Consider the following 25,034-nt stretch of genomic DNA (forward strand, 5'->3'; position numbering starts at 1 on the left):
AATAAATCTGTCATGAAAATAAGTTATTGCAGTTTATTGTCATCTAAATGTTTATATTTCATCAACAAACAGGAGTAGAAACAATTCTGTTATTAAACAGTGCCTTGTGTGCAATTTAAGTTTTATTAAATTCAAATTTGAGTTTAAAACTCAGTTTTAGCTATTTAGGTGTTGATTAAATAAGTTTGATTAATTAACCTAGTATCAATTTATTATTTATTTTCAGCCAAGTGCATTCTGAATTTTCGGTTTTGGCCCAGAATTTTCATTGTTGTTTTTGTTATTTTATCTTTATTTATTTTTAATTAAAAGAAAGATGCAAAATCCAAACAACAGGACAAAAACAATACAATAAAGATACAACTGACATAAACTGTGCTTTAAAGAGATGTTTTGATTGAACACTGTCTACGTCTTTCACTCGTTTTTACAGTCAGAATTGACCATTTTGTGTGTATTTGACCATTCAAGCTCAATTAGTCACGAAAAGTAACTCAATTCGGTACTCGCGCAAACTCACTCGAAGACATTTTTGATTGACACTTTATATCATTGCAATATATCTCATCATATTGCCCAATCCTAGCTCTCCTGATCTGCGTTTGTTTAGGTGTACATGAAACTTGAGTTAGTCCACGAATATTTGCAAACCACAGTATACACAAAAAAGAAAATTCTGTTGCGGCATTTTATACCATCATAACGACACATATATCGCCATACTGCCAAGCCCAAATTGGGCATGAAGTCAATAAAGTGGGGTGCAGAAGATATAACTTAAGACTGGCAACGGTTTGCTCCATTTCAAATGCAAAACTATGAAATTTGTCAATGAGCTTTTAAGACTCAATATGAAATATCCACATGAACAATGATTGCCAGGGTTGGACTGTGAAATTTTGATTGCATTGTAAAAATTAGGGCTGCCCCAACTAAAGATTTTCCTATTCGACTGGTAGTCATACATTTAAGTCGACTAGTCGCATGTTTATGACAATAATTAGTGTTTTCTGAGTCAGTGTCGGCTGCAAAAATTAATTGACGACGCTCTCATCTCTGCAGTACAGTGGATACGCATAGAGAGAAATGCAGTAGGCGCTTCCACACTCTGCACGAATACTTGGATATGCACCTAATAATAGCACAAATTTATCTAGGTTAACTTTAAAGTTTAGAGCGAGCGGCCATGTAAAGTGGCTAACGTTAGGCTACAACTTTCAAATGAATGATAAGCGAACGTTTGCCTGCAGAGTTTGCACGTCATCTTTTTAGGCTTATCCTTTACCATCTCTAAATGATTTAATTACCACATGGACCAGCCATTTTAACATTTTGTCCGTCACGGACTGTGTGACTTCGCCACTTCCCGTGTGTGTTTGTTTTTTCTGCGACCAACCGGACCAATTCAAATTTGGTCAAGACTCTTCTCATCGACTAACGTTTGGTCGACTATTAGGGGGGGAAGCCCTAGTAAAAAAATTAGTGTTGTCAAAAATACCGACTTCGGTACCAAGTCGGTACTGACATTTAAAAAAATGTGACGATACCAGCATTTCGAGCGCTGTTGAATGGATTCTTAAACACCTCTGATTGGCCATTGTGTTCACGCGCTCAACATATATGGCTGTGATTGGCTACAATGATCAAGGCTTTAAAAATATTGTAAACAGACGCTCTTCACCAAGCCCATACACAGATACACACGGGAGCGTTTGAAAGCAGGCGTCTATCAGTGGATCCCTAAAATATACGCTGATAGACGCCTGCTTTCAAACGTTCCCATGTGTATGTGTAAGTGCTCACAGTGAAGAGTGTCAAAGACATCTATTTACTAGTGGTGCAACGGATCATCATTGATCCGTGATCCGTTCGGATCAATATCTTCGGTTCGGCACACACGTGATCCGCGGATTAATTTATGAAAAAAAAAAGTTGTGCGCATGTTCAGTCCACACACAGCGTGGTCATGGCGAGCGGAGGAACGGAGGAGCTTGAACGCCCCGCGTCATTTAAATCCCCTGTATGGGAGCATTTTGGCTTCCCTGGAACACGCGTCTATTTTGCTTCAAACGCTCGCTTTATCATTATACGCGCGCGGCGCGTCCTATTCGCTTTGGACGCGCGAAAGGATTCAAACTGTTCAAGCATCAACTAGACGCGAAGTTGACGCTCTATTCGCCTATGGTGTGAACGCAGCAAAATGAGCAAAATGTGCGTGTGTGTGTGTGTGTGTGTGTGTGTGTGTGTGTGTGTCAGAGAGAGAGAGAGAGAGAGAGAGGCACAGGCACGGGCGCGATCGAACAATCACACACACACACATACACACACACACACACACACACGCTGTTTAAAAGCAAAAATTATCTCATCTTTTGGACATTCATCATATTGCATTGGTTTTCATTTCTTGTCCTCAAACAGAGTAATTTGTTTATTTTGAAGTTACACATTCTACATTGATTAAAAAAGAAAAGCAAATGTGTTTTTAATGGTAGTAGGCCTATCATTTTATACAGAAATAAATGATTTATAATTCAGATGAGAATAACGTTAAAGTTAATTAAAATTTTAAGGAAACATATATTGATCTGAAATATAGCAAATTAATTTTAAATTCATTCAGGTAGCCTGCAGTTACCAAACATATCTCAAGGTCTTTTGAATAAAGGGTGACAGTCTTTCATTATCAACTGTTGTTGTGGACTATATAGGCTACTGGAGAAGTATGTGTTCTCCATTTGAGTGAGATGTTTTTATGTGGCTAATTGAGCAAAGTGCTTCCATATATTTTATTATTAGTAGTATTAGTTCAAGAATAAAATAAAAATATCGGATTGATATCGGTATCGGCAAATAGCCAAAGCTGCGGCATCGGTATCGTATCGGAAGTGAAAAAGTTGTATCGGGACATCCGTGGAAACACATCAAGCATGGCCACGCATTTGAAGCGACATCACCCTGGTGTTTCGCTGACAGGAGTGAAAACGAAGGCTGCTCAAGGTTCATCAGACCGGGCTAAAGCCATCACAAACGCTATCAGTGTGTTTATAGTCACGCTTCATGGAATGAACCCGTCGCGCACCCACTGTTGATTTTATATATTTTAATTTAATATTTTAAAAATGTTAATAAACAAAAAGACAAAACTTGTGTTTATTTGTCTTGTCTTTTTTTTTTTTTTTTTTTGCTGATCCGAAAAATGATCCGATCCGTGACTCTGATCCGAGAAACGATCCGAACCGTGAGTTTTTTGATCCGTTGCACCCCTACTATTTACAACATGTTTTTAAATCGTTGATCATTGTAGCCAATCAGAGACATATATGTTGAGCTCGTGAACACAATGGCCAATCAGAGGTGTTTAAGAATTCGTTCAACAGCGCTCAAAATGTTCGAGGGAAATGCTGGTATCACATTTTTTCAATTTCAGTATCAATTTAGTACCGAAGTCGGTACATTTGACAACGCTAGTAGAAATGCACAAACATTTCAAATGAAGTTTGGGAGGGAAATAGGAAAGATGTCATTCTTCAACAATATGTTGAAGGGAGCCATTCCTTGAGTGTACCTTCAGTGCTTAACATTGTCTGCACAAAACCCAACCGTAATCACATACATTTGTTCATGGAAATTAGCTGTTAGAACAACGATCAGCAAGGCCCCTTTGGAATATAGAGGTGAAATAGAAAAGTGTTTTTTGTGAAGATTAATTATGAAGCATGAACTTGTGATTGCCTCACAGACAAAGCAGACGTCATGCAGGCGATATCTAGCATGCTAAAAAAGCAACGAGGCTCGTGTGCAGGAATTCTCAGCGAAAGCAGAAAGCTGTAAAACTGCAGAGTGAGCGTAACACTGCATGGTTCAAAAATGGCAGTGAAACAAACAAAAGCAATGCAGACAGCAGCGGCACATGGGTAAGAGATGACTTGTACCCGTATGAATGAGGCTGTGTCGCTGAAGGTGGTATCTTTGGAAAAATCTCATGTCACACATGGTGCAAGCATATGGTTTGACGCCTAAACGCAGAACAAAATGTCAATAAGCTGTCTGGCATAACATAATGTGATAACTTACTCAAAAGTACAGCCATTTTGCTAACTAGAAACTGTAGGCAGTCAGATTAGCAGACTACTAGGTTCCATTTTAATGGATGTCTATATATCTAAAACTATTCTGAAACTTTTCTAAAAGCCTGTTGAAATGTATTCCTGGCATAACTTTAAATGTACTTTTTATTTAGAGGCTGGGTCAACTTTCTAATGTCTCAAATGCTTCAAAAACAAAGACATTTAGTATGTGTTGTGAATAGCTTTAGTGCAACAACTATTTGAAAGCATTTTACACTTGTGTTTTGAGCCATTGCACTTGGCGTGAAAGCAAATCCTTAATCTTAAAAAGAAACAAGGTTTTGTTCTGTGTAGACGGCTATGATCTGTGACTCTGTTTAAATACAGGAGTGTCCATTCTGGGTTTATATCACTGAAAAGACTAAGCAGCTTACAGGATTTTTATAATGTAGATCAAAAACAACATGATGTGATTTGTGTGCAAGACTTTGTATTTAATTACAGCTCATGTAAACAAAGATAAAACTATTCCATTTCATGTTTAAAATGTGTAAAAGCAAATACTTGAAGGATTGTTTTTGAAATAATGTCCAATGTAATGACACATACCAGTGTGAGTGAGGCTGTGCCTCTCCAAGTGGTAACGTTGGAAAAACCGCATGTCACACATGGAACAAGCATATGGCTTCACCCCTAAACGCACAGAGTGGCAAATTCAATGATCGTCTACACAGAATCAAAACCCTGCTCATAACAAATGTTAAGCTTAATACACCCGCAAGGGTTTAGCTGCTTTAAGATATAGTACATGATCTTTGCTTTAATGCCTACTTCAGAATAATGCTCAAAAGTCAAGTTTCGCACAGTGTTCATTAAACTTTGCTCGATGAAAATGTGTTTCTGGTACAGAAGTCATTAAACGAGGGTTAAAAAAAACAGACTTGGCATAAAAACTGCACTACAGAACTTTGCCATCTTTTTCATTTGGAAGTTTGTTTCTTTTAATCTCACAATTATGACTTTCACAATTGCAAAATGATATATATATATATATATATCTCACAATTCTGACTTTATTTCTCAGAATTGTGAGATTTATATATATATATATATATATATATATATATATATATATATATATATATATATATATATATATCATTTTGCTAGTTTTTTAATTGCTAGTTTATATCTCACTTTTTTAATTGCTAGTTTATATCTCACAATTCAGAATCTCTCGTAATAACGGGTTTATATCTTACAATTGTGAGGAAAAAGTTTAGAATTACGTAGAGCTGCACGATTCTGGATAAATTGAGAATCACAAATTTTTGTTGGAAAACTAAAAATCACGATTCTCCCATGAACTAAATAAAATAAGTTCTTTGAAGCGTCAAGTTACATGCAAAAGGTGATTTACTTTTTGATGGCTAACATAGACATCAGTGTTTATATCTGAACTATGAACTTTTATCCCAGCACTTGTAATATTTTGCATTATTGTAACAGAAATAACGATACTGTGTGGCTGAAAAGACTGTTTGTGAATCTGTTTCATACCTAAACATGACAACTGTTCTCTCTGGATCAGCGGCAGCGCAAACACAGATCTGAATGTTTCTGTGTGTACTTGTCAAAGGTTTAATAGACACAGGCGAATCGTTGTCATTTAGGAATAAGATGGCGTGGGTGTTTGAATCGAGATCACAATCTTTTAACGATTAATCGTGCAGCTCTAGAGATACAAACTTGCAATTGTAAATTATAATCTCGCAATTCTGTTAAAAAGGTCTGATTTGTGACATAAGTCGCAATTATGTTTTTTAATTTTTTATTTAGTAGCAGAAACAAGCTTCCATACTTTCACCATCTGTGGCAGTAACATGAAAATGTATTTTACATCAGCTGTGTTTCGTCACACTTGAACACTTATTTGTTATGTATTTTCTCAATAATGGAATCTTCTGTAGTGCAGCTTTAAGAAAACTGTGTCTCTCTTCTGGTATTTGGACATTTGGGTATTTTATTCATAAACCACAAAAGTCCAATAATTCATTGTTCGCATACAAATAATTAAAACTACTTTATTTACTTCTGTCAAATCACCAATTTTGAAGGTAACAGGCACTGTTTAAAGTCAGAACGAAGATGCAAAGTAAGTCGTACCAGTGTGAGTGAGGCTGTGTCGCTCCAAGTGGTAACGCTGAATAAATCTCATGTCACACACGGCACAAGCAAACGGCTTTTCTCCTGTGAGAAAAACAACAGAACACATTGACATATCACCAAAATCTAACATGATAAAAGTGTGAAATATGGATGTGTATCAACGAGGTTAAATGTGGATAATCCATGAATGTATTTGTTCCTCTAAACATATTTCCAGTCCATATAGCCGTGATATTCATACCAGTATGGATGAGAATGTGTCTCTTCAGGTGGTATCCACTCCTGAAGGCCCCGTAGCAGTGATCACAGATGAAGTTCTTCTGGACTTTTGAAAGTGGACAATTTCCATTTTCATCCACAACCGCCTACAAGGAAAATTAATGGAAGACATGTTTTTATGTACTGATAACTCTTTTCCATGTAGTTACTATTTAATTAAAAAACCCCAAAAAAACAGCATTACTAAAATACAAGTTTCGGGTGAGTACCCAAAAGTGTCGCTAATTACACTGTAGTCTTTTTTTAAAAGTATATGCATCCCTACTACAAAGGTATAATTATATTTATTGCTTATGAATGTATATCACTGACAGTTATATGATTATCCAAGGAGGGAGAACGCAATAGCAAAACAGAAAATTATACTGCAACTCTGCATGCATAAGAGTTATTACCAGAAAGCATTACAATATTTTTTTTTGGACAAAAAAATTCCCCAAAAGATCAAACATTTCTGGTTTTAAATATCCTTGTGGAGACAAGTAGGGAATACCTGACCCCCCCACCCACCCCACCCCACCCCCCACCCCCCCCCCCCCCCACACACACACACACACACACACACAGGGATAGTAAATTTCCATGTTTAGACTAACCATTCTTTAAAGTGAATACACAAAAACAACATAAAAACTCAACTAACAAAAGACTCCAAACATAAAAGAACCTAAACTTTAAGTAACTAACTTCACAAGAAGCAGATCTGCTTTATTCCTAAAACATCAGAGCCCTTTAAATCACAGTAGATACTGCTTGCCATGAAAACACACAATAACCGTTATTGTGCTTCAGCGTTCCCCTCCCTTACAGACGCCCCACCCCCCGACCCAAACCAGCCATCTCCTCCCCCACAACAACACAAACACACCATTACCATACAGGGTCAGACCGTCCAAATGCTTGCGATGTCATATCCAGTACAAATATGTTCTATAATACTCTCAGAAACCCTCCAATGCGACCAAACTACACTGCAAAACTCAAACGTCTCACAGAAAGCAGAGCATTCGAGTAAACTTTGTGTGATTTGTGGCCGACATGCATTCACAGGACTGTGACACACTACACTACACGCCACCCCCACACACACTGACCTTCCCCTCCTGCCCGTCCTGCTCTCTCACTTTTGAGGGTGTTCCCGACTTCCTGTTCTTTTTCTTCAGCTGCATGTCTTCATTGGGTCTCATTTCCTTCTCATCCAGCATTCGAGGAGCTGTAAAATCACCCTCCTTCCGCAGAAGCTACGGACACACAAACACATTTATTACAAACCTTTGAAGGAATTACCACCTCGGAATTTTTATACAACTATAAAATACATTTTAACATTCTGCTAACAACCTGAATGAGTGCATTTTAAAGTTTATTTTGTGCCAATAATCACACATTAGTTGTATGTAGAGGTCATCAGGCTTCAGGCTGTTACTGGGTAGATGATGCATAACGTGCCCATGGATTATTATTTTTTTTTTTAAATCAATATTTTATGTATTGAACCTATATCTTAGGCACTGAAACTGATCACCATGTATTTTAAGAAAAACTATTATTTCTAGCCAGCTTTTAAATGGTCCCGTGGTGAAAAAAAAATACAAAAGTGCAATATTCCCTGTAGTCTTTCAAACAATAAGAGGTTATTAAAGATGCTTGTGTAATTATTAAAGAAATATACTGCTAAAATTATTAGCAAAATGCTACTTTCAAAATATATTTAGAATGTCAAATTGCAGGACATGTAAAATTTTCAAAAGAATAAAACAAACAGAAATTTGCTGAATTTGAAGATATATGTATTTTACACACTTTTTAATCCAAACTTACAGAGCCCCACAAATTACATGCAGACATATTATTTATATATTTATATTTATTTATATATGTATATTAGGGCTGCCAACGTTAATGCACTAAATTAAATTCAAAATGAAAATAAATTAATGAAGCGAGTAAAATTTACGCGGGAGCTTATCGAACTGAGCATCTACAATGTGAGAACAGTGAGTGACACAGACAGTTTTCAGTGAATTATTCATTCCAGTGTATGTTTAGCTTTAAAACACAAGCTCTGTCATATTCTGAAGATTAATAATAATAGTGATTATTTTAGTGAACACATTTTAAGTCTTAATATTAAGAAATGTGCATTATGCAATAAAGAACTTAGTACTCCAAATTAAGTTTAATTATATTTATAAGAGTAAGTATCAAGTGTTATGTCAGTAAATATGTTAATGGATTTGCATTTGGATGGAAAATGTCTAATAATGAGATGATTAATCAGCCTGAGCGATATTTAGTCTATCGCTAGCTAATATGAAGTTTGTAAACTTTTACAGATGGCACAAAATAACCTATTTGCAGCTGTACACTAATCTGAAGGTGTCTCCTAACCAGTGGAGGACAGGTCATGCCCGTTGGTAAGAGCATGTGTCCTTGCGTCCCACGGTCCTGTACACTCTGGGCAGATCCGTGTCCTGAAGCTGGACCCAGCGGAGACATCATCTTCTTAGGAGCCGCCATGGAACTGGCCTGCATCAGAGCCATGCTGGACAACACGGCTTCACAACCTAACAGCCCTGCCTTAAGAAAACAACATTAAGACAGAACGAAGAATATAAGATCAGCTGTTGTTGGAAGTGTTTACTTTATGTAGCACTGTTTTTTATTTATTTATTTATAAGTTTATTTATATAGGGCCAGTACAAAAAAAAAAAAAAAAAACTGGAAAATTTTTCGAAAACTGGAAAATATGTATTGCACATCGAGAGTATAGCATAAGCTAATTTACATCTTGGGTCCCTAGAAAGGCTTTTCTAAAAAATAAAAAAGCTACTAATCATATAATAAAGCTAATATAACATGTCATTTATACACATACAAATACATACCTAAATGACCTGTACCTATTTTAAGGATGCTTCCAACCCTGGCATGAATAACTAATTAAAACAAACATTTATTGAATTAAAATATGCGTGCAGTTCTGGTTTATTTTTAAGGCTGTGCAACGATTAATCGCATCCAAAATGAAAGTTTGTGTTTGCATAATATGTGTGTGTGTACTGTGTATGATTATTTTGTATATATAAATATACACAAACATACATGTATATATTTAAGAAAAATGTGTTATTTATATATAAATTACAAATTATATATATATATATATATATATATATATATATATATATATATATATATATATATATGCAAATATTTCTTAAATATATTCATGCATGTGTGTATATTTATATATACAAAATAATCATACACAGTAAACACACACATATTATACAAAAACAAACTTTTATTTTGGATGCGATTAATTGTTGCACAGCCTTATTTATTTTAAACCACCGCTTTTCCTTCAATGTAAAAGACTTTATTTCACATACTGCTTTAAACTCATTTGGCAACATGTTCCACTAAGTGATTTGGAACTTGAATGTAAGTGAAAAGCAAAGTCAATTTAGGACAAAAACATGCACGTCCTGTATGAAACGCGAAGAGAACTAACCCATTTCATGTGGTCCCGGACCGAGCTGCCGGGTATGTGTGACATGGTGGCAGACAGCGGTTGAGAGACAGGCGAGATGTGTAGATGAGACGTCAGTTCGGACCAAGTGTCACACAAGTCTCACCGGACTCTATCATGGGGCAGCAATGTCTTTTCTTTGTGGTGACAAAGATGAATTAGAGTAGAAACATGAGACATTCACAAAGAAAAAACAGCAAGAGTTCTCAGACTGATCAGAGTGGGTAACAGTAATTACAGGCTTTCATCCACTGAAGGCAGCACTTAAACCCAGAATGCTTTGGATAAAGGGAGTTTGCTTTGCTAGGTCTAATGCCCAAATATGCTGGATGAAAGCCTGATGCATATGGGATAGGCAATTGGGAAACACTTCAGGAGTTTGAATGTCGTCTTCCGATTGGTTGAATTCTACAGGATTTCTGGGAGATGTGTCGTGTTCTTAAACGGTCTGCCTGGAAACAAAGCCGTCTTGATGCCAAACCCCCTCATGGAAAAAGAAAGCCCTCGTGTTTATATCTGTGACAATGAGCACTTATCAGGATCAACTACACGCTGGGTTGTCAAAAACACAGTTGTGGTAAACAGAAGCTCAAACACGCTCGCTTGATGTGCGAGAACCAATGAGGTTCATTCTTGTGTTACGCAGCACGTTTGAGTTTCCACAAGAACCAATGAGGTTCACTCTTGTGTTACGCAGCACGTTTGAGCTTCCGCAAGAACCAATGAGGTTCACTCTTGTGGTTCACAGCACGTTTGAGCTTCCACAAGAACCAATGAGGTTCATTCTTGTGTTACGCAGCACGTTTGAGCTTCTGTAAGAACCAATGAGGTTCATTCTTGTGTTACGCAGCACGTTTGAGTTTCCGCAAGAACCAATGAGGTTCACTCTTGTGGTTCGCAGCACGTTTGAGCTTCCGCAAGAACCAATGAGGTTCATTCTCGTATTTTGAAATTTCCGCAAGAACCAATGAGGTTTGTTCTCGTGCATCAATCTAGTTCAGTTCAGTACGTTCGCTGATTAGTGTTTATATGTGAATAAAAGCTTAAATTAAATCTGTTCATAATATAAAGGGACCGAGACTCTTCAGAAAATTTGCGTAGACTGTCAACGGAGGGACAGATGAACTAAATTCTTACGGATTTGGAATGACATGAGGGTGAGTAATTAATGACAGATTTTTTTTTTTCATTTTGGGGAGAACTATCCCTTTAAAAGAGTCCTTGTGAGCACACTCTTCGTGATTAGAGGTGTCAAGCCCCTTCAAAAAGGGGAGCATATGCAAATCAAAGGATTGAGATCAATATTTCTCAACCCTGCTCATTAATCTGACACGTCTAATTCAGGTCATGAAGTATGTATGGAGATGATTGAGTATTCAGCTAATGGGAAAGCCACAAAGTGAGGTGCTGTGGGAAACATAAACCGACTATATTTACTGCCACATGCATAACAATTTAATTATGCGTTTAAAAAGCAAACACCGAAGACATCCATGCATGTTGTAGCCTAATGCATGAGAACAGATGAAAGAATAAAACACACACACACACACACACACACACACGCATGTGAAAAGCATCTCAGCGCGCTGATGTTCGCACTAAAAACTCCCCCGCAAACAAACAATCCTCATCTAACACGGCTAATCCTTACATTTTCGAGAGCTTTTTTCACCTGAACCCCTCTAAACATGTCACCGCACGCCTCGTATCAGTCATGTGTGCTTTAGTTCGAGCTGGAGTTTATTTAAAACGCGTTCATGTGTGATAATGTGTTTCGTGTACATATGGCTCTCTATAATCCAATCTCTGTCTCTCGAGGCCTGTAAAACCGCACCAGACCACATCATCCCGAGAGATAAAACAACAACAGTAATCATTTGTATTGAAGCGATACACATAGTGCTAATGAATCTTACCTTAATACTGCTCAATTTCGCTCTTTTATTCCAGCCCAGGTCAGTTTACAAACACAGGAAACGCCACCGGAAAAGCTCCACGAGAACGCGCACACTGGCTGCAACGTCACTAGTGTTCATGAGCGAAGTAACAAAACATCAGCAGCAAACCGTGTTATTGTATTGAAAAACGTGGGAACGTGGAACCAAAGTATAAAGAGGTTATTCTATATTCACCCTGGAGAATGGTGTAAATGAAGATGTAGCTTTTCATGATAATATAATTAGCCTAGTTAGATGTGGAAAGATGCCCGCTGGGGCAAGTTGACCCAACACCCCACCTTAATTTTTTCTCTCTTGATGGTAAAAAATATCAACGCAACACGTTAAATTAATGACTATTTCATCATTTAGTCATCGATCTGAATTTCATCATTAAGTCAGTTAAATCCGTTTAAAAGCCATTCCACCAAACCCTTCAAATTTAAACTTTAATTTTTTTAAAATCTTTTTTCAACACTGAATCTAATACTACACATATTTAACTATCAAAATGTGTACTGGTAGATCTCAACTTTATTTTTTTTACAAGATTTCTAAGCAGAAGATGGACACATGTTTTCTCAGTCCTGTTACCGAAACTCATGTGCCATTTAAAAATCATGTTTAAAGGCAATTAATGTCAATTAATTCCTTTGTTTCCCCCACAAGAAAGTGTTAATTTTAAAGAAATTGTTGGTTGTATGTTCAAATAATTGATATTTGTGACAAAAAAAGCCTCAATTTGATCAGTTTTTTATTTTAATTTATTAAACAAATGTATAAATGATGAACAGGAATGAACACTAGGTAACAGGAATGAGTGTCCATATGTGTGTGCATGTGTGTGTATGAGAGAGAGTGTCTGTACATGACTGTGTGTGCATGAGATTTCTATGTTGAAGATATTTACTATGTGCTAGTAGTACTTCACAGCGAAGGAGGTAGAAAGAGAAAGAAGGAGAGAAAAGAGAAGAGAGTGGAAGGGAGAAAGAGGGAAGATAAGATAAAGAAGGGGGAAAAGAGAGGTTTGCGGGTGTGTTTCGCTCCTTCCCGTGAGGAATGCCATGAGTGGGTGTTTCTGGCACCTGCATAGGATGGATATAAAATCACTCAGCAATGCACAAAAAAAAAAAAAAAATCTGAAGGATTTTAATCATTACATTTCATGGTAAAGTTTAGAGATGGAGAGTGGGGACATGTAACAAATGCTACTTTTTTAGAGTTCTAGGTAGTTTTTATTAATGTTTTTAATGCACATTAAATTTGCAGTTAGCTTAATGTGCAGGACACTTTGCTTAATAAAAAAAAAATATTTTAGAGTTTAAAAAAAAAAAAAAACACGTTCACAAACAGCACATCAAACGTCTGATACATACAGCACAGCACAATGCATACAGGACCTCTATTATCTATCAGTTAAGATGCCTCTGTTTTATTGAATACCCTTTTCACAGTTCAAATCGCCAATAAACTCCAGGGCCCAGATGTTCAAAAAGTTTAATCTGGATCAGATTGATCTGATTTTGCTACCCTGGATCAGGTAATCCATTTTAATGTTGTGCCAGTTTTTCAAAGCAAAATTGGATTGGATCACCCTGATCCAGATACACACTCTTTCAGATTACCAAATCTGGATTTCTAGTGCTCTTCGGAAAAACATGGTGATGAAAAAAAAAAAAAAAAAAAAAAAGAGATTTAAGAAAAAAAAAAAAAAAAACATTTCAATGCTTTTGCATTCTCTCCGAAATGTTTTGCTTAGCATTCACCCAAGAATCTTTGTGATTGCTTGCAAAGAACTTTTGAATGGTTCATCTCTAATGATTGTGACAATGGAGATACCAAACAAATACTTTAAATTAATTTTTTTGTTTGATATTTACAGATGTTTGGAGATTATTTTATGGCACCAAAATCTATTTTTTACTTTACTGTAGGCTCCCAAAAGGTTTAATAGGTAGCCTAATGTCTACTTCTAATTTCTTGTTTTAACAGATAAACTAATCAAGAGCTAAATAAATAAAAAAATGTGTATGTCTATATTACATTATAAATTTTTTACATAAATTTACATATATTTTTTTAACCAGTTTTTAAGTTTTATTAATTTTTTGTTCCTGAAATCCACCCTTCTGCTGGGATCCGTATAATTCAGATTTGTTTGAATAAAAAAAATTGGAACACAAACTGATGATTTATCCAGATCAAAACCAAGATTGGATTGGATTTTGAACCACCCATTTTCAAGATTTGATCCAATCCCGATATCTGAAATCCAAACAGATTATGTTTGAACAACTGGGCCCAGGGTGGATTCAGTTGTGATTTTTCGAACCAAATAAAATCACAGTTTTTTTTAAGTGAACGATCACAAAATCGATGTTTACTGATTTCGTCTTTCTATTTGAAGCATATATGAAGCATGTCACATCTAAAGAGATATGGTAAACAAAAAACAAAATCTCAAAGCTATCAGCTGTCAAATAAATGTCACTGTTGCTCACAGCTCTATAATTCCACAGTATATTAATGGCAATGACAACAACAAATATACTCAGTCATTCAGTAGCCTAGTTAAAAGTAACTAAAACTAATTGCATGTCCAGTGTGTCCTTCATTAGGTAAGAACATTGACGGCTGTTCTGGTTCTACATCAGGCTCAGGTCCATCAAAATTGTCATCAGGAGGGACATGACGCCTGGTGGCGATGTTGTACAGGCAAGGATTAGGTTGCATGCCACCTTGGGTTGTACTCGCAAGTAGTTAAGACATGCAAACCGTCTCTTCAGGACTCCACTTCAGCGTTCAATGGAACGTCTTGTTTTGCAATGTGAGGAGTTGAAGCGTGCCTGCTCAGATGTGTTTGCAACTGGAAAAGGCATTAGCCATGATAGGAGTGGATACACGCTGTCTCCCAATACTATGCCATTTGGTCGGTGGGATTGAAGCTCTGTATAGTGCTCTCTCTCTTAGAATACGTGCATCATGAACAGACCCTGACCATTTCACAACACAGTTGGTTATTATGGTCAGCATTGCCGTGACCTGTCTGGTCATTCTTGGGAAAGGAAACAAATTGATTGATCAGACTGCCCAGTATAGCCTTCACCACATTACTCACGGTTGCTTTTCTCACTCCCATATTGTCACCAATAACTTGGTAGAAAGTCCCACATCCGTAAAAGCGCAGAGCGATTAAACACTGTTCCTCCACGGATAAAGCATGACTCCTTTGAGTTTGGTGTTGGAGTGTTGGCCTGCAATGTACTTAAAGTCATCTCTCCCAAAGCAAAAACGTGCATACAGTTCTTCTGATGTGTATTGCTCAAGTGGTTTGGCACGCTCAGTATGCACCCTTTGACGGTACTTTCTCCTACGGTAACGATGAACAATACCTACCATGTGGAAGACTCTGTAGGCTAAGAGAAATGGGTGGAAAGACATGATGTGTTTAAATGGTGTCACCATTAACCAGCAATGAGCTGATTGGTGTAAGCCTAATTGAGCACAAGCCAAAGCAATCATGCTCAAGGCTTTTAAGATCAGTGTTGGCTACACCAAAGAGTTGGAACCGTGGACTCAAAAGGGCCTAATCTCACTGTGGCAGAAACTTGTGCATTGCTGGAGGGTGTTCGGGCCAATTTTGCCTCGATAGAAGGAGGTTCCTCAGCTACAAACCAGGATGGTGACAGCTATGGGTTGCTTCTGAAACGGGAACTCAAAAGAGAAGTACAAATTGAACTTGGTAAAGAACAAATGTTGCTTACCCAACTGCAGCAGAAAAAATGCAGATGGAGATACATCTCCTAAAGACAGAGATGGAAAGAGCTGGTATCTGTCCTGTACTTGATTTTTGACTATTGGATAGTATTGGTTTTGTTTTATCATTTAACATTATAACAAAATAAGGAATGCAAAATGTTTCTGTCTATTACAGTGTTTCTGTTTCTTAAAATTAAAACAAACAATGGCTATTTGTGGTCGCCAGTATTTTGCCTACCTGTTGTTCTTTGCTAAGCCAGTAGGCTACACTGTTGGTTCCATTTAAGGCTCTGGTAAACAGGATTTGGTAATCCTGAAATTTGGTTATTTGGATCACAGTGATCCAATCCAATGTTCCTTTAAAAAGCTGGCATGAAAGTAAGATGGATCAAGTGATCCTAGATAGCAAAACATGGGATTTTCAAATCCGGATCAATTTGATTCAGATTACATGGGCCCAGGTGATTGGGTTCTCTGTCATCCTGCCTTTGTGTGGTTTTGTGATAAAAGACCAGATCCACATCATGCACCCAATGCGAGCCGCTTCATCATCCACCACTGGTCCTATTGTTGACGCTTTCCTTGCCCATTTTCGATCCGTAAATAAGTAGCTTTATCATCTCTGTCAAGGTAAGCGCTCCAATTCGGAGTGTGCTCTACAATTTCACAAACTGGTGCAAAAAGTGGACTATTTCCATTTAACTCCATTGAAGCAACAGCAGAATGAACTATCATCTGCTTATCTGCACAACTGGTGGTCATATTATTTTAGAAAGTCCTCGAGACATCCACGTCTCTCAGCGAGTTCAGTTCATAGCACTGATGTTATTGAACCACAAAGCACTCAAGTCATTCTTTCTACTCTCTCTTTCGCAGTTTATCGCCTGGTGTGCAACCCAAAGGTTACTGTGGTTTCTCCATTTGACCAGGCTCCTCCATGATGGTCAGTTCTCAGCCAAGTCAAAAGGCAGTGTTGTCAAAATCCACAGCCAGGCAGCATCCTTGAGCTCCCACCAGTTCTTCTCTGGTCTCGCATGTCTCTGTTTGTGCCACTTTAGTTGAGAGCCCTCAGAGTGATCATCATGTCAAAATCCCTTGTGTTTATTATCTGTATCTGGATGTCGTCAGTCCATAACGTGTCTCACACCTTCCTCCACTCTGACCTCTAGGTTGTGCCAGTGAGCTTCTGCCAGGAGCTCCTTTACCCTTTAGGAGTCCAGTGTCTGAAATCACACACTTCCCTACTACAGTTCTGTTCACAAGTTTACATACACCTTGCAGAATATTTAAGATGTTAATTGTAGGAGCCATTTTCTTGCAGTTATATATTTGTCCACTGGGTGGCGCTCTGAAACAGTATATTAGAAGAACATGGGTAGTTAGACAACAGGTGTGTATTGGTAGTGGGAAAGCACACAGTTTTTGACCATGCTGAACATGCAAGAATGTACAGGATCATGCTGACAGTGGTAATTGGATTATAGTGTGTTGGACTTTAGTTTAATGCTTCACTGGTAAAGAGTAAAGTTCAAGGAACAATATGGACTATGGACAATGTGCGTGCTATATCTGCAAGGTATGGAGTTCATAATTGTATGCTAAGAAACTGAAAGACTGAAACACCACAGGAAGCTAATTGGAAGCAATGTTTATTCATTGGAGCACAGTAAGATTACATTTAAAACTGTGCTCATGGAGTTTGTATGCGTCAAAAACTTGCTCACTCCTGTTACCAACACCAGCGGCTTAGTGTAAAGCCATAAGTGATATTTTTGCTTTAACAAAGTGATTTTTCCCCATCAGACGGATAAAGTTTAAGGCATCAACCAACTAAGAAACCAAATAAAAAAGCTACAATTTGAGACCAGAAACACATCACATAACTGTAAAAGTAAAAATTAAATATATTTTTTTTAAAAGCGGACTATTTGCTTGTTTAAGGCATTTGGGAATTATTAACTAATTTCTGTTTTTCCAATATGTGACAAAAGAACTGTTAGGGGTTAACAATTTAGGACCCAAGGACCAGATGTTTGAAAGAAGACCCGGAGTCATAATTATAAAAAATTGAGGAAAAGTTTTACTGAAGATAGTTTGCAGTTTCATCAGCAGAAGTTCAGCTTCAAGACTCGCACAGGAGTTCGTAGGCCGCCCCGCTTACAGTTACAAAGAACACAGCAGTTATACCATTTCCAAGGTCTAAGATACGTCATTGCTTCAGGTTGAATGATTCTGATTGGCCAAGAAATTGATAAACATAGTAATTTTCCACACATATACAGATAGACTGAAGCTTATCTCCATAGATTATGCAGCTGACACTCAGACCCTGAAGTCAGGCACGTCGTGATCTTCCAGGTTGTAGATTTGGGTGGCTGGGTGCCATCATGTCCCGAACAACAACTCAGTCAATCTCCAATAATGCCAGTGGTTCCTTAACCTGTAAGCAAGAAGACTAACACACACACACACACACACCGACACACAGCTTTTCCAAGGTTGGATTTGGCTAGGCTCTAACTATAAACAGAAGTCTCGTCTCAAAACATCAAGATATTGCGTTCTTTCTCAAGAAGAGCTACATTTTAGTCAAACTGGAAAGTAAGGCTTTAACTGAGAAATGGTTGAATGACTTCTCTGGAGATTTTACTTTGTTATGGAAGTTACCAGTGTGATTACTGAAATGTTCTTTTCATGTATTCTTTAATGTCAGTATGTGATATCTGAATGCAGTAACAGTGCTTTCTCATTTAACCCGGCTTCAAAAAATGAAATAGGGAAATGTTTTGTGTTTGAGAAAGGTCTTCAACATGTTAAAGTCCACAGTAATCGATTGTCGAGTTCACACGCATAGGTTTAGTTTGATCACGCGCGTGAACTCGACAATCGACTACTGTGGCCTTCGACCGAAAACAGGATGTAAATACAGGTATGTGCGCTGGCTGAATAAACATCATTTTTATTCATATCTTTCACATCTGCAGTCAGATTAACCCGCGTTCACTCTGAAGGAATCACTCACATTAGCTGTGCACTTGTGATGACACATCAAGGATGTTAAAGGTGCCGTAGAATGGATTATTTTATTATTTTATAATGTTTCCTGGGGTGCCCTTATAATGTTAGTATGTTTATTAGATCAAAATTTGTTATAATTTAGAAATAAAAGGCATATTTCCTAGCCTGATTTCATACCCTGATCTGAACACTCTGTGTGTTCAGGGGCGTGTCTGCTGTGAGACTTCAGTGTAAACACCCACTGCTGTGATTGGCTGACATGCTTGCATATGAAATATCTGGCATTACATGTAGAGCTATCTGGAAAACATTTACTATTACAGCGATTATACGTTTTTACTATTACAGCTATCGGGATGAACGAATCATGATAATTTTTTTAAGTATTTAGATCTATTCCAGCATTGAGCAGATGACAGCCTGTCGATCGCGTGAATGAAGATCTTATCACTGCAACGCGATTTACTGATGCATAAACAGTGTTGAACGAATTTGAGAGAAAGATTATCTGTCTGGACTTGAACAATTACACATCAGAAATTCACATAACCCACTGGTTCTCCAGAGGCTCGGATGAAGGAGCTAAAAAAATATTTTTGTGTTCATTTGTAGTTACATCCAAACACTGAACAACTGCCATGCTTCGTTCGCTCGTCTGCAAGCCACGATGTCTCTCGAGGTAAAAACAATATCGCGCTGGATCTAGATAACACAGTGTAAATTATCGTTAATAAAATCACTACTTACCGCTTGTGGGAATATAACGTTAAATTGCCCCCTTCGTCCGTTTGAGACGCCGAGAGAAGCCTGGCTGCTTGATATTGTTCCAGGTTAGAAAAACAGTCCGCGGTGAAATGGGCAGAGCAACTAACAACTTCGAATTAAACTGTAGCGGTATCCGATTATAGATAGATCTGCCATTTTCTCTATGATCCTCGCTTGTTTCTTCACCTGCAGAACTTCCGGTGATTCGGCTGTGCAGTTTCGCCTGGCACTGAGCATGGGCTGGCTTATGCAAATTTTTAGAGGCGTACATATTAATGATCCCAACTGTTGCGTCACAGTTGGTGTTATGTGGAGATTCGCCTGTTTTTCAGGGGTGTTTTTCAAAAACGAGATTTAAATAAGAAAGAGAAAACTATGGTGTTTGAGACTCACTGTATGTCATGTCCATGTACTGAACTCTTGTTATTTAACTATGCCAAGATAAATTCAATTTCACATTCTAGGGCACCTTTAAGAGGCTAAAAGCCAAGTCAACAGGGTGCAAATTTTAAAAAGAGGATAACACGGTGTAGGCAACACCGATTTTTGTCGTTGTTCTCTGTATTGACAGCACTCCAAATTTACCAAAAAATGAGCTCAATGTTAAAATTGACCGGAGTTCTCCTTTAAGTGTGCTTGCACGTGTTAATCATTTAGATACTATTTTCATCCCATACCTTAAACTATAGACTTCAATGACCCCTATGTGTTTTAACATGTTGAAGACCTTTCTCAAACACAAAACATTTCCCTATTTCATTTTTTGAAGCCGGGTTAAATGAGAAAGCACTATTACTGCATTCATATATCAAATACTGACATTAAAGAATACATGAAAAGAACATTTCAGTAATCACACTGGTAACTTCCATAACAAAGTACAAAGTAAAATCTCCAGAGAAGTCATTCAACTCATGTGATATTTAGAAGGAAAAATATTGATTAATACCTTGATTATAATCACTCATTACATATACATTGAAGCAGCAGTGGATTCCAATCCACCCCCTTCAGAACGAACGCTCAGACCCGAACACTTGGGAGGTGAATATAATTTCTGTTTCCGGTACAGATCCTATAGGATGCTGCATGCGTGTTCAACACAAAGGCCGTTTTAAGGTAACAATGTCATTTACTCAGAAACAAATGATTCAAATCTCTGTTTTTATATAAAAACTGGAAGGAGTCTTTAATACACATATTTTAGAAGTTGAAGTTGAACTGAACTGAACACACAATTCTTTTTTAAATTCTGTATAAGAGTAAGTGCAAGTATATATTTTTAATTTAGCAAACAAGATTCGGACCAGTATTGGCTAAGTGTACAATTTTTGTTGCCATGATTGTCAGTTTTTGGGTCGGTTTTCAGTACCTAGTCTCGGACAGTACTGAGTAAGTGTTCAATTCTTGTCGGTGTGATTGTGGCCAATGCCAGCAGTTTTCACAGCCGGACTTGGGCCAGGGTATTTGGGCCGATTCTGGGACGTTATTCATCTCGAGTCTATCCCGAGTCTAGTAACCTCAACCGGGCCAAATTATCTCTTACTATCTTATCTCTTCCGGCCTGCCAGATCTGGGCCATTATCGGGCCAAACCGTTTTGGCTACCTAGCTTGTACAGTAATGTCTGTAAAGTTTAAAGAAAACAAACTGGTCACTAAGGCCTGGGACACACTAGACGATTTTCAAATTTTAACCGATTTTAAAACTGTGCTGGGAGACCACAGACATAAGGGCAGTTTCAACCGATTTTTAGCATTATAATCCTCTGAATGCACACACTAGAAGCTTCATCCGGACCGCGAAACAGTGACACAGTGACAGGACGATCAACGTCGTCAGCTGGTTCTCCTGTGAGTTTTGTTTTACTGGAAGAAAAAAAAGGAGGAAAAAAAGAATATGGGATCTTTCTCAATACTCCACTTTTGTGGCATGTTTAGTGGCTGCCAAGTTTCAGCTCTAGAAGGACGCAACATCCGGTTGATGAAGCTTGCTCGCTCTTATTGGCTATCGCGGGTATCACGTCAGAGGCAGTAAATATCAAATGTTTGTTCAAATATCAAATTCACGATTTGAAATCGTGTGGGCTCTGACGTGATCGGGAGCAGGAAAATAATCGTAATGACACCACACAATTGAGGAATTTTTGGACAAAAAGTGGGTTGCGAGAAGCCTTGAGTAACTGGTAACTTTGGAAAACCTATATTGCTATTTTGATGATTAATTAGTAATTCATTTTAATTTTCATGCAAACAGATTGCAACACATGTACAAGTGTTTGTCCAGCAAAAGTGTCTTTAATAACATTTAAATAAATAATTTGATTCAATGCACTTTTTGTTTACATCCATGTTTTTACAGTTTGCTAAAAAAAAAATACTTTACTTAAAAATACCTGCATGTTATTTGCAATTCCATCTATAATGAAACTGAACCGACAATTAAACCAACCCAAACCTGTCCTAACCCACCCGTATCAAACCTCAATAGCAGCACAAGTGATTTGCAATACAACATCAGCACAATAAGTAAATTATACCAAACAATTATTATTATTTTTTAATGTACATGATATGCCTAATACAAAGTGTGGTAAAATACAGTAATATGAACAAATAAAACAAATATCTGATACAAAAAGAGAAATTCTTTTAAAAAATAAAAATAAAATAAAAAATATATAAAATAAAAATGATACACAGCATCATTATAAAATAAAGTAGATATATCTGACTATAGATACATTTCTAAATAAACAGATCTTCACATACCTACAGTACACATTCACAGCACTTTCAGTGCCTCTATAGAGTAAACTCAAATCACAGTATGATCTCCTATCACAGGAGAGGTATGTTTACTGACTCTTAAAAAATGAAGACTTTCAAATAAACAATTCTGAACTAGCCTGCACCTTATGACCAACAATATAGAACTGTTTGTCTTGCATTATTTCTAATTTCATTGAATCCTTATGATAATTCACATGATGTCGGCCTTTTCCTGAGTTAAGATTTTCTTTAGACTGTCTCTGTGTCTTTTAATGGTTCTTCTGAAAAACACAATCAACACACATCCGGTCAAGATTTCATTAATGTTTGTGTCAGTACACAGAATGACAAAAGATGAAGAGCAGATTGGTTGTTTACCTGCAGAGCTTTCATCAGATTCACCAGATTTACTGATTCTGATAAAGCAGATTGCCACGATCACAGCCAGCATGAAGACAGCAACTACCACATATGAGCAGCCATACCTGAGGATTGGCTCAATATTTTATTATAAATTAAACCTTTACCATAAGTTCAGTTTTCACAAAGCAAAGAGGTAAAAAACTCACAAGGTTATCTGTGGCAGTTGTCCTTGGGGGGAAATTGTTAGATGTGTAGGAACATGGGGGTCTGCGATAGGAAAGAAGAGAAAGAAAAGAGAAAGAAAAGGGAAACTAAAATAAATGACAAAAATAAAATGCAACTGCAAGCAGCAGGTAAAAGGAAATGTATATGAAAAGGGGGGAAAAAGTATCTTTGTCAGATACAAAGGCAGGAATATTTTCAATCTGAAAAAAAATATACAAACCACAGTGAATGAAATATAATGGCTGAATGAAATGATACAATATTTAGGCAGCAGTTAGCAGCATACACTAGCCTGGAAATCCAGACCCAAATCTGAAAGATTAATGGTCTGGCGACGACTAATGAAAATCGGCCAGCTCGAGGGGCGGCACCAAGCATGCGTTTGAAAATCTCACAGCACGCAATTGGATAACACTACGGCCAATCACAACAATAAACCCCATACGCTTAGCTACCAGCGGAGCTAACTGTTAGATTAGACTCTTTCTGTATCCGGTCGGCAAAACAGCAAAAACGCTCTTCTTGCAAAGGAACGATTGAAGCGCCGTCTTCTGTTCCTCTTTTAGATAAAAAGCCAAGTCTAACTCGTTCATTGTAGCGGCCAAAGCCGTTTCAAACAACTGGTGTTCATCCATAGCCATCCTGCAATGTTTACTAATGACTTGGACGTCACAGCGCTGTCGTCATCTTTAGCTCGCCTCTGGCCCGCCTATTTCAGATAACCCGATGTGATTGGTGCAGCTTGGATACGAGGGCATATTTAATGAGCATCATTACTCGACCCCAGAGTAAACTCGCTGAGCAAATTCAATGCGTGTCTCACGAGAACTCTGGATTTCCAGGGTAAGCATACACATGGGTTTACTCTACAAATTATATCAATACTTTTGTTGCCCCAAGGAATTTTTTTTGTACTCTTGTAAAAGTTTGCATAAAACTAGTAATGGAAATGTTATGATTCAAGTGGGAGGAAAATCTATATTTCAGTGCTTTTGCGACCAAATGCAGAGTTTCTTGGAAAACAAGTGAACACAAAAGTTTTCAAATATATATTTTTCCTCCCATCACATAATTTTTCCTCTATCATGTCCCTTTAGGGGCTCTGTAAATTTGCATACCAATTTGTAATAAAGAAACATTTCAAGAGTTGTTACAAAAACATAAATGAATGATGCTGCAATAATATATGAAAAATGTAAGAAATGAAGTATTATTCTCACCTATGGCACACTGTATGTCTGCGAACTGTGTGCAGTTGGAAACAGTTATCTGTCCAGTTTCTATAGGTTGAGAAAAAGGATTGTATTCTCAGAGCAGAACTGAAATGAACAGCCCAGTCTGGTCTGCAAAGGCATCTAGTCTATAAACTCTGTCATGTAAACAGCGGTGAAACAGTTTTTACATACCTTCACAGCTGCGGCATTTACTACAATCCACACCAATGTAGAATCCGGGTCCTTCGGAGCAGTTCTTCACAACATACCAACCTGTAGATTTGCATTGAATGATTATTTAGTGATTAACAGTGGTCACTGCAATATATTCAGATGTATTATTTTATGGTCAGTGGAGCTCACCTTCTGGGCAGTTAAAGCAGCACTGCAAATCTGGAAGTTGGAAATGGTTCTCTGGGCATGTTTCGACATAAAGAATACTGAGCGCCCCAACAAATATTGCCTGGAGTTATGAGAGTATTGTTTCAATATAAACTCTCAAATTACATATGTCTAAATCAGGGATAAGAAACAGTTCAAGACAAGAAAATGGAAACCAAAAACTATTTTTGAAGAATGTAGAAAACATGAACAAAATCCCTTTCAGTCTTTCAGTGAAAAGATTATATTTGACATGCTTGGTTACTTTATCATATAGTTGAAACTTTTTCACAGTAGTTAACATGAAACAGATCTAACACTTACCAAAATGTGTTTGCGGTCTGTTTGCTTCATTGTAGGTTGTAGACTGAAACAAGTGTTTCTTACCAGTGTCTTCTGTAAATCCATTATACTCGACTTTATACTCAGCCAGAAACAATGACGCATTGAAGGTGTGGCCTCTAGGAGATCCTGTAAACCACTTTTATTATCAGTCTTTCATTTTCAGGTAATCTGTCAGAGATTAGCCGTATTTAAATGAAAGGT

General features: G+C 37.4%; 1 protein-coding gene and 1 pseudogene across 49 annotated transcripts in view; both read right to left on the bottom strand.

Annotated features, from left to right (window-relative positions):
* The window catches only part of znf740a (zinc finger protein 740a), a 28,655-nt gene extending 16,554 nt beyond the window's left edge, over nt 1-12,101 (bottom strand). For 12 of the 48 annotated variants that reach the window (XM_081357955.1, XM_081357957.1, XM_081357978.1 and 9 more), the window contains exons 1-8: nt 11,973-12,101; nt 10,036-10,190; nt 8,910-9,098; nt 7,613-7,759; nt 6,481-6,604; nt 6,237-6,320; nt 4,680-4,763; nt 3,936-4,019 (exon numbers count right to left, since the gene is read on the bottom strand). In XM_081357955.1, coding sequence (XP_081214081.1) covers nt 3,936-4,019; nt 4,680-4,763; nt 6,237-6,320; nt 6,481-6,604; nt 7,613-7,759; nt 8,910-9,098; nt 10,036-10,080 — 757 coding nt within the window. In that variant the 5' untranslated portion in view covers nt 10,081-10,190; nt 11,973-12,101. The remainder of the gene's footprint in view (nt 1-3,935; nt 4,020-4,679; nt 4,764-6,236; nt 6,321-6,480; nt 6,605-7,612; nt 7,760-8,909; nt 9,099-10,035; nt 10,191-11,972) is intronic. The other 36 variants (XM_081357969.1, XM_081357972.1, XM_081357956.1 and 33 more) reach the window with 10 other exon arrangements.
* Nucleotides 12,102-14,564: 2,463 nt separating this feature from the next.
* LOC308685335 (putative nuclease HARBI1) lies at nt 14,565-15,392 on the bottom strand (annotated as a pseudogene). Its single transcript has one exon. The product of its transcript is annotated as a putative nuclease HARBI1 (transcript).
* Between the last annotated feature and the right edge of the window lie 9,642 nt (nt 15,393-25,034).

This window comes from Scardinius erythrophthalmus (assembly GCF_964197995.2).
Source record: "Scardinius erythrophthalmus genome assembly, chromosome: 25".
Lineage (NCBI taxonomy): Eukaryota > Metazoa > Chordata > Actinopteri > Cypriniformes > Leuciscidae > Scardinius > Scardinius erythrophthalmus.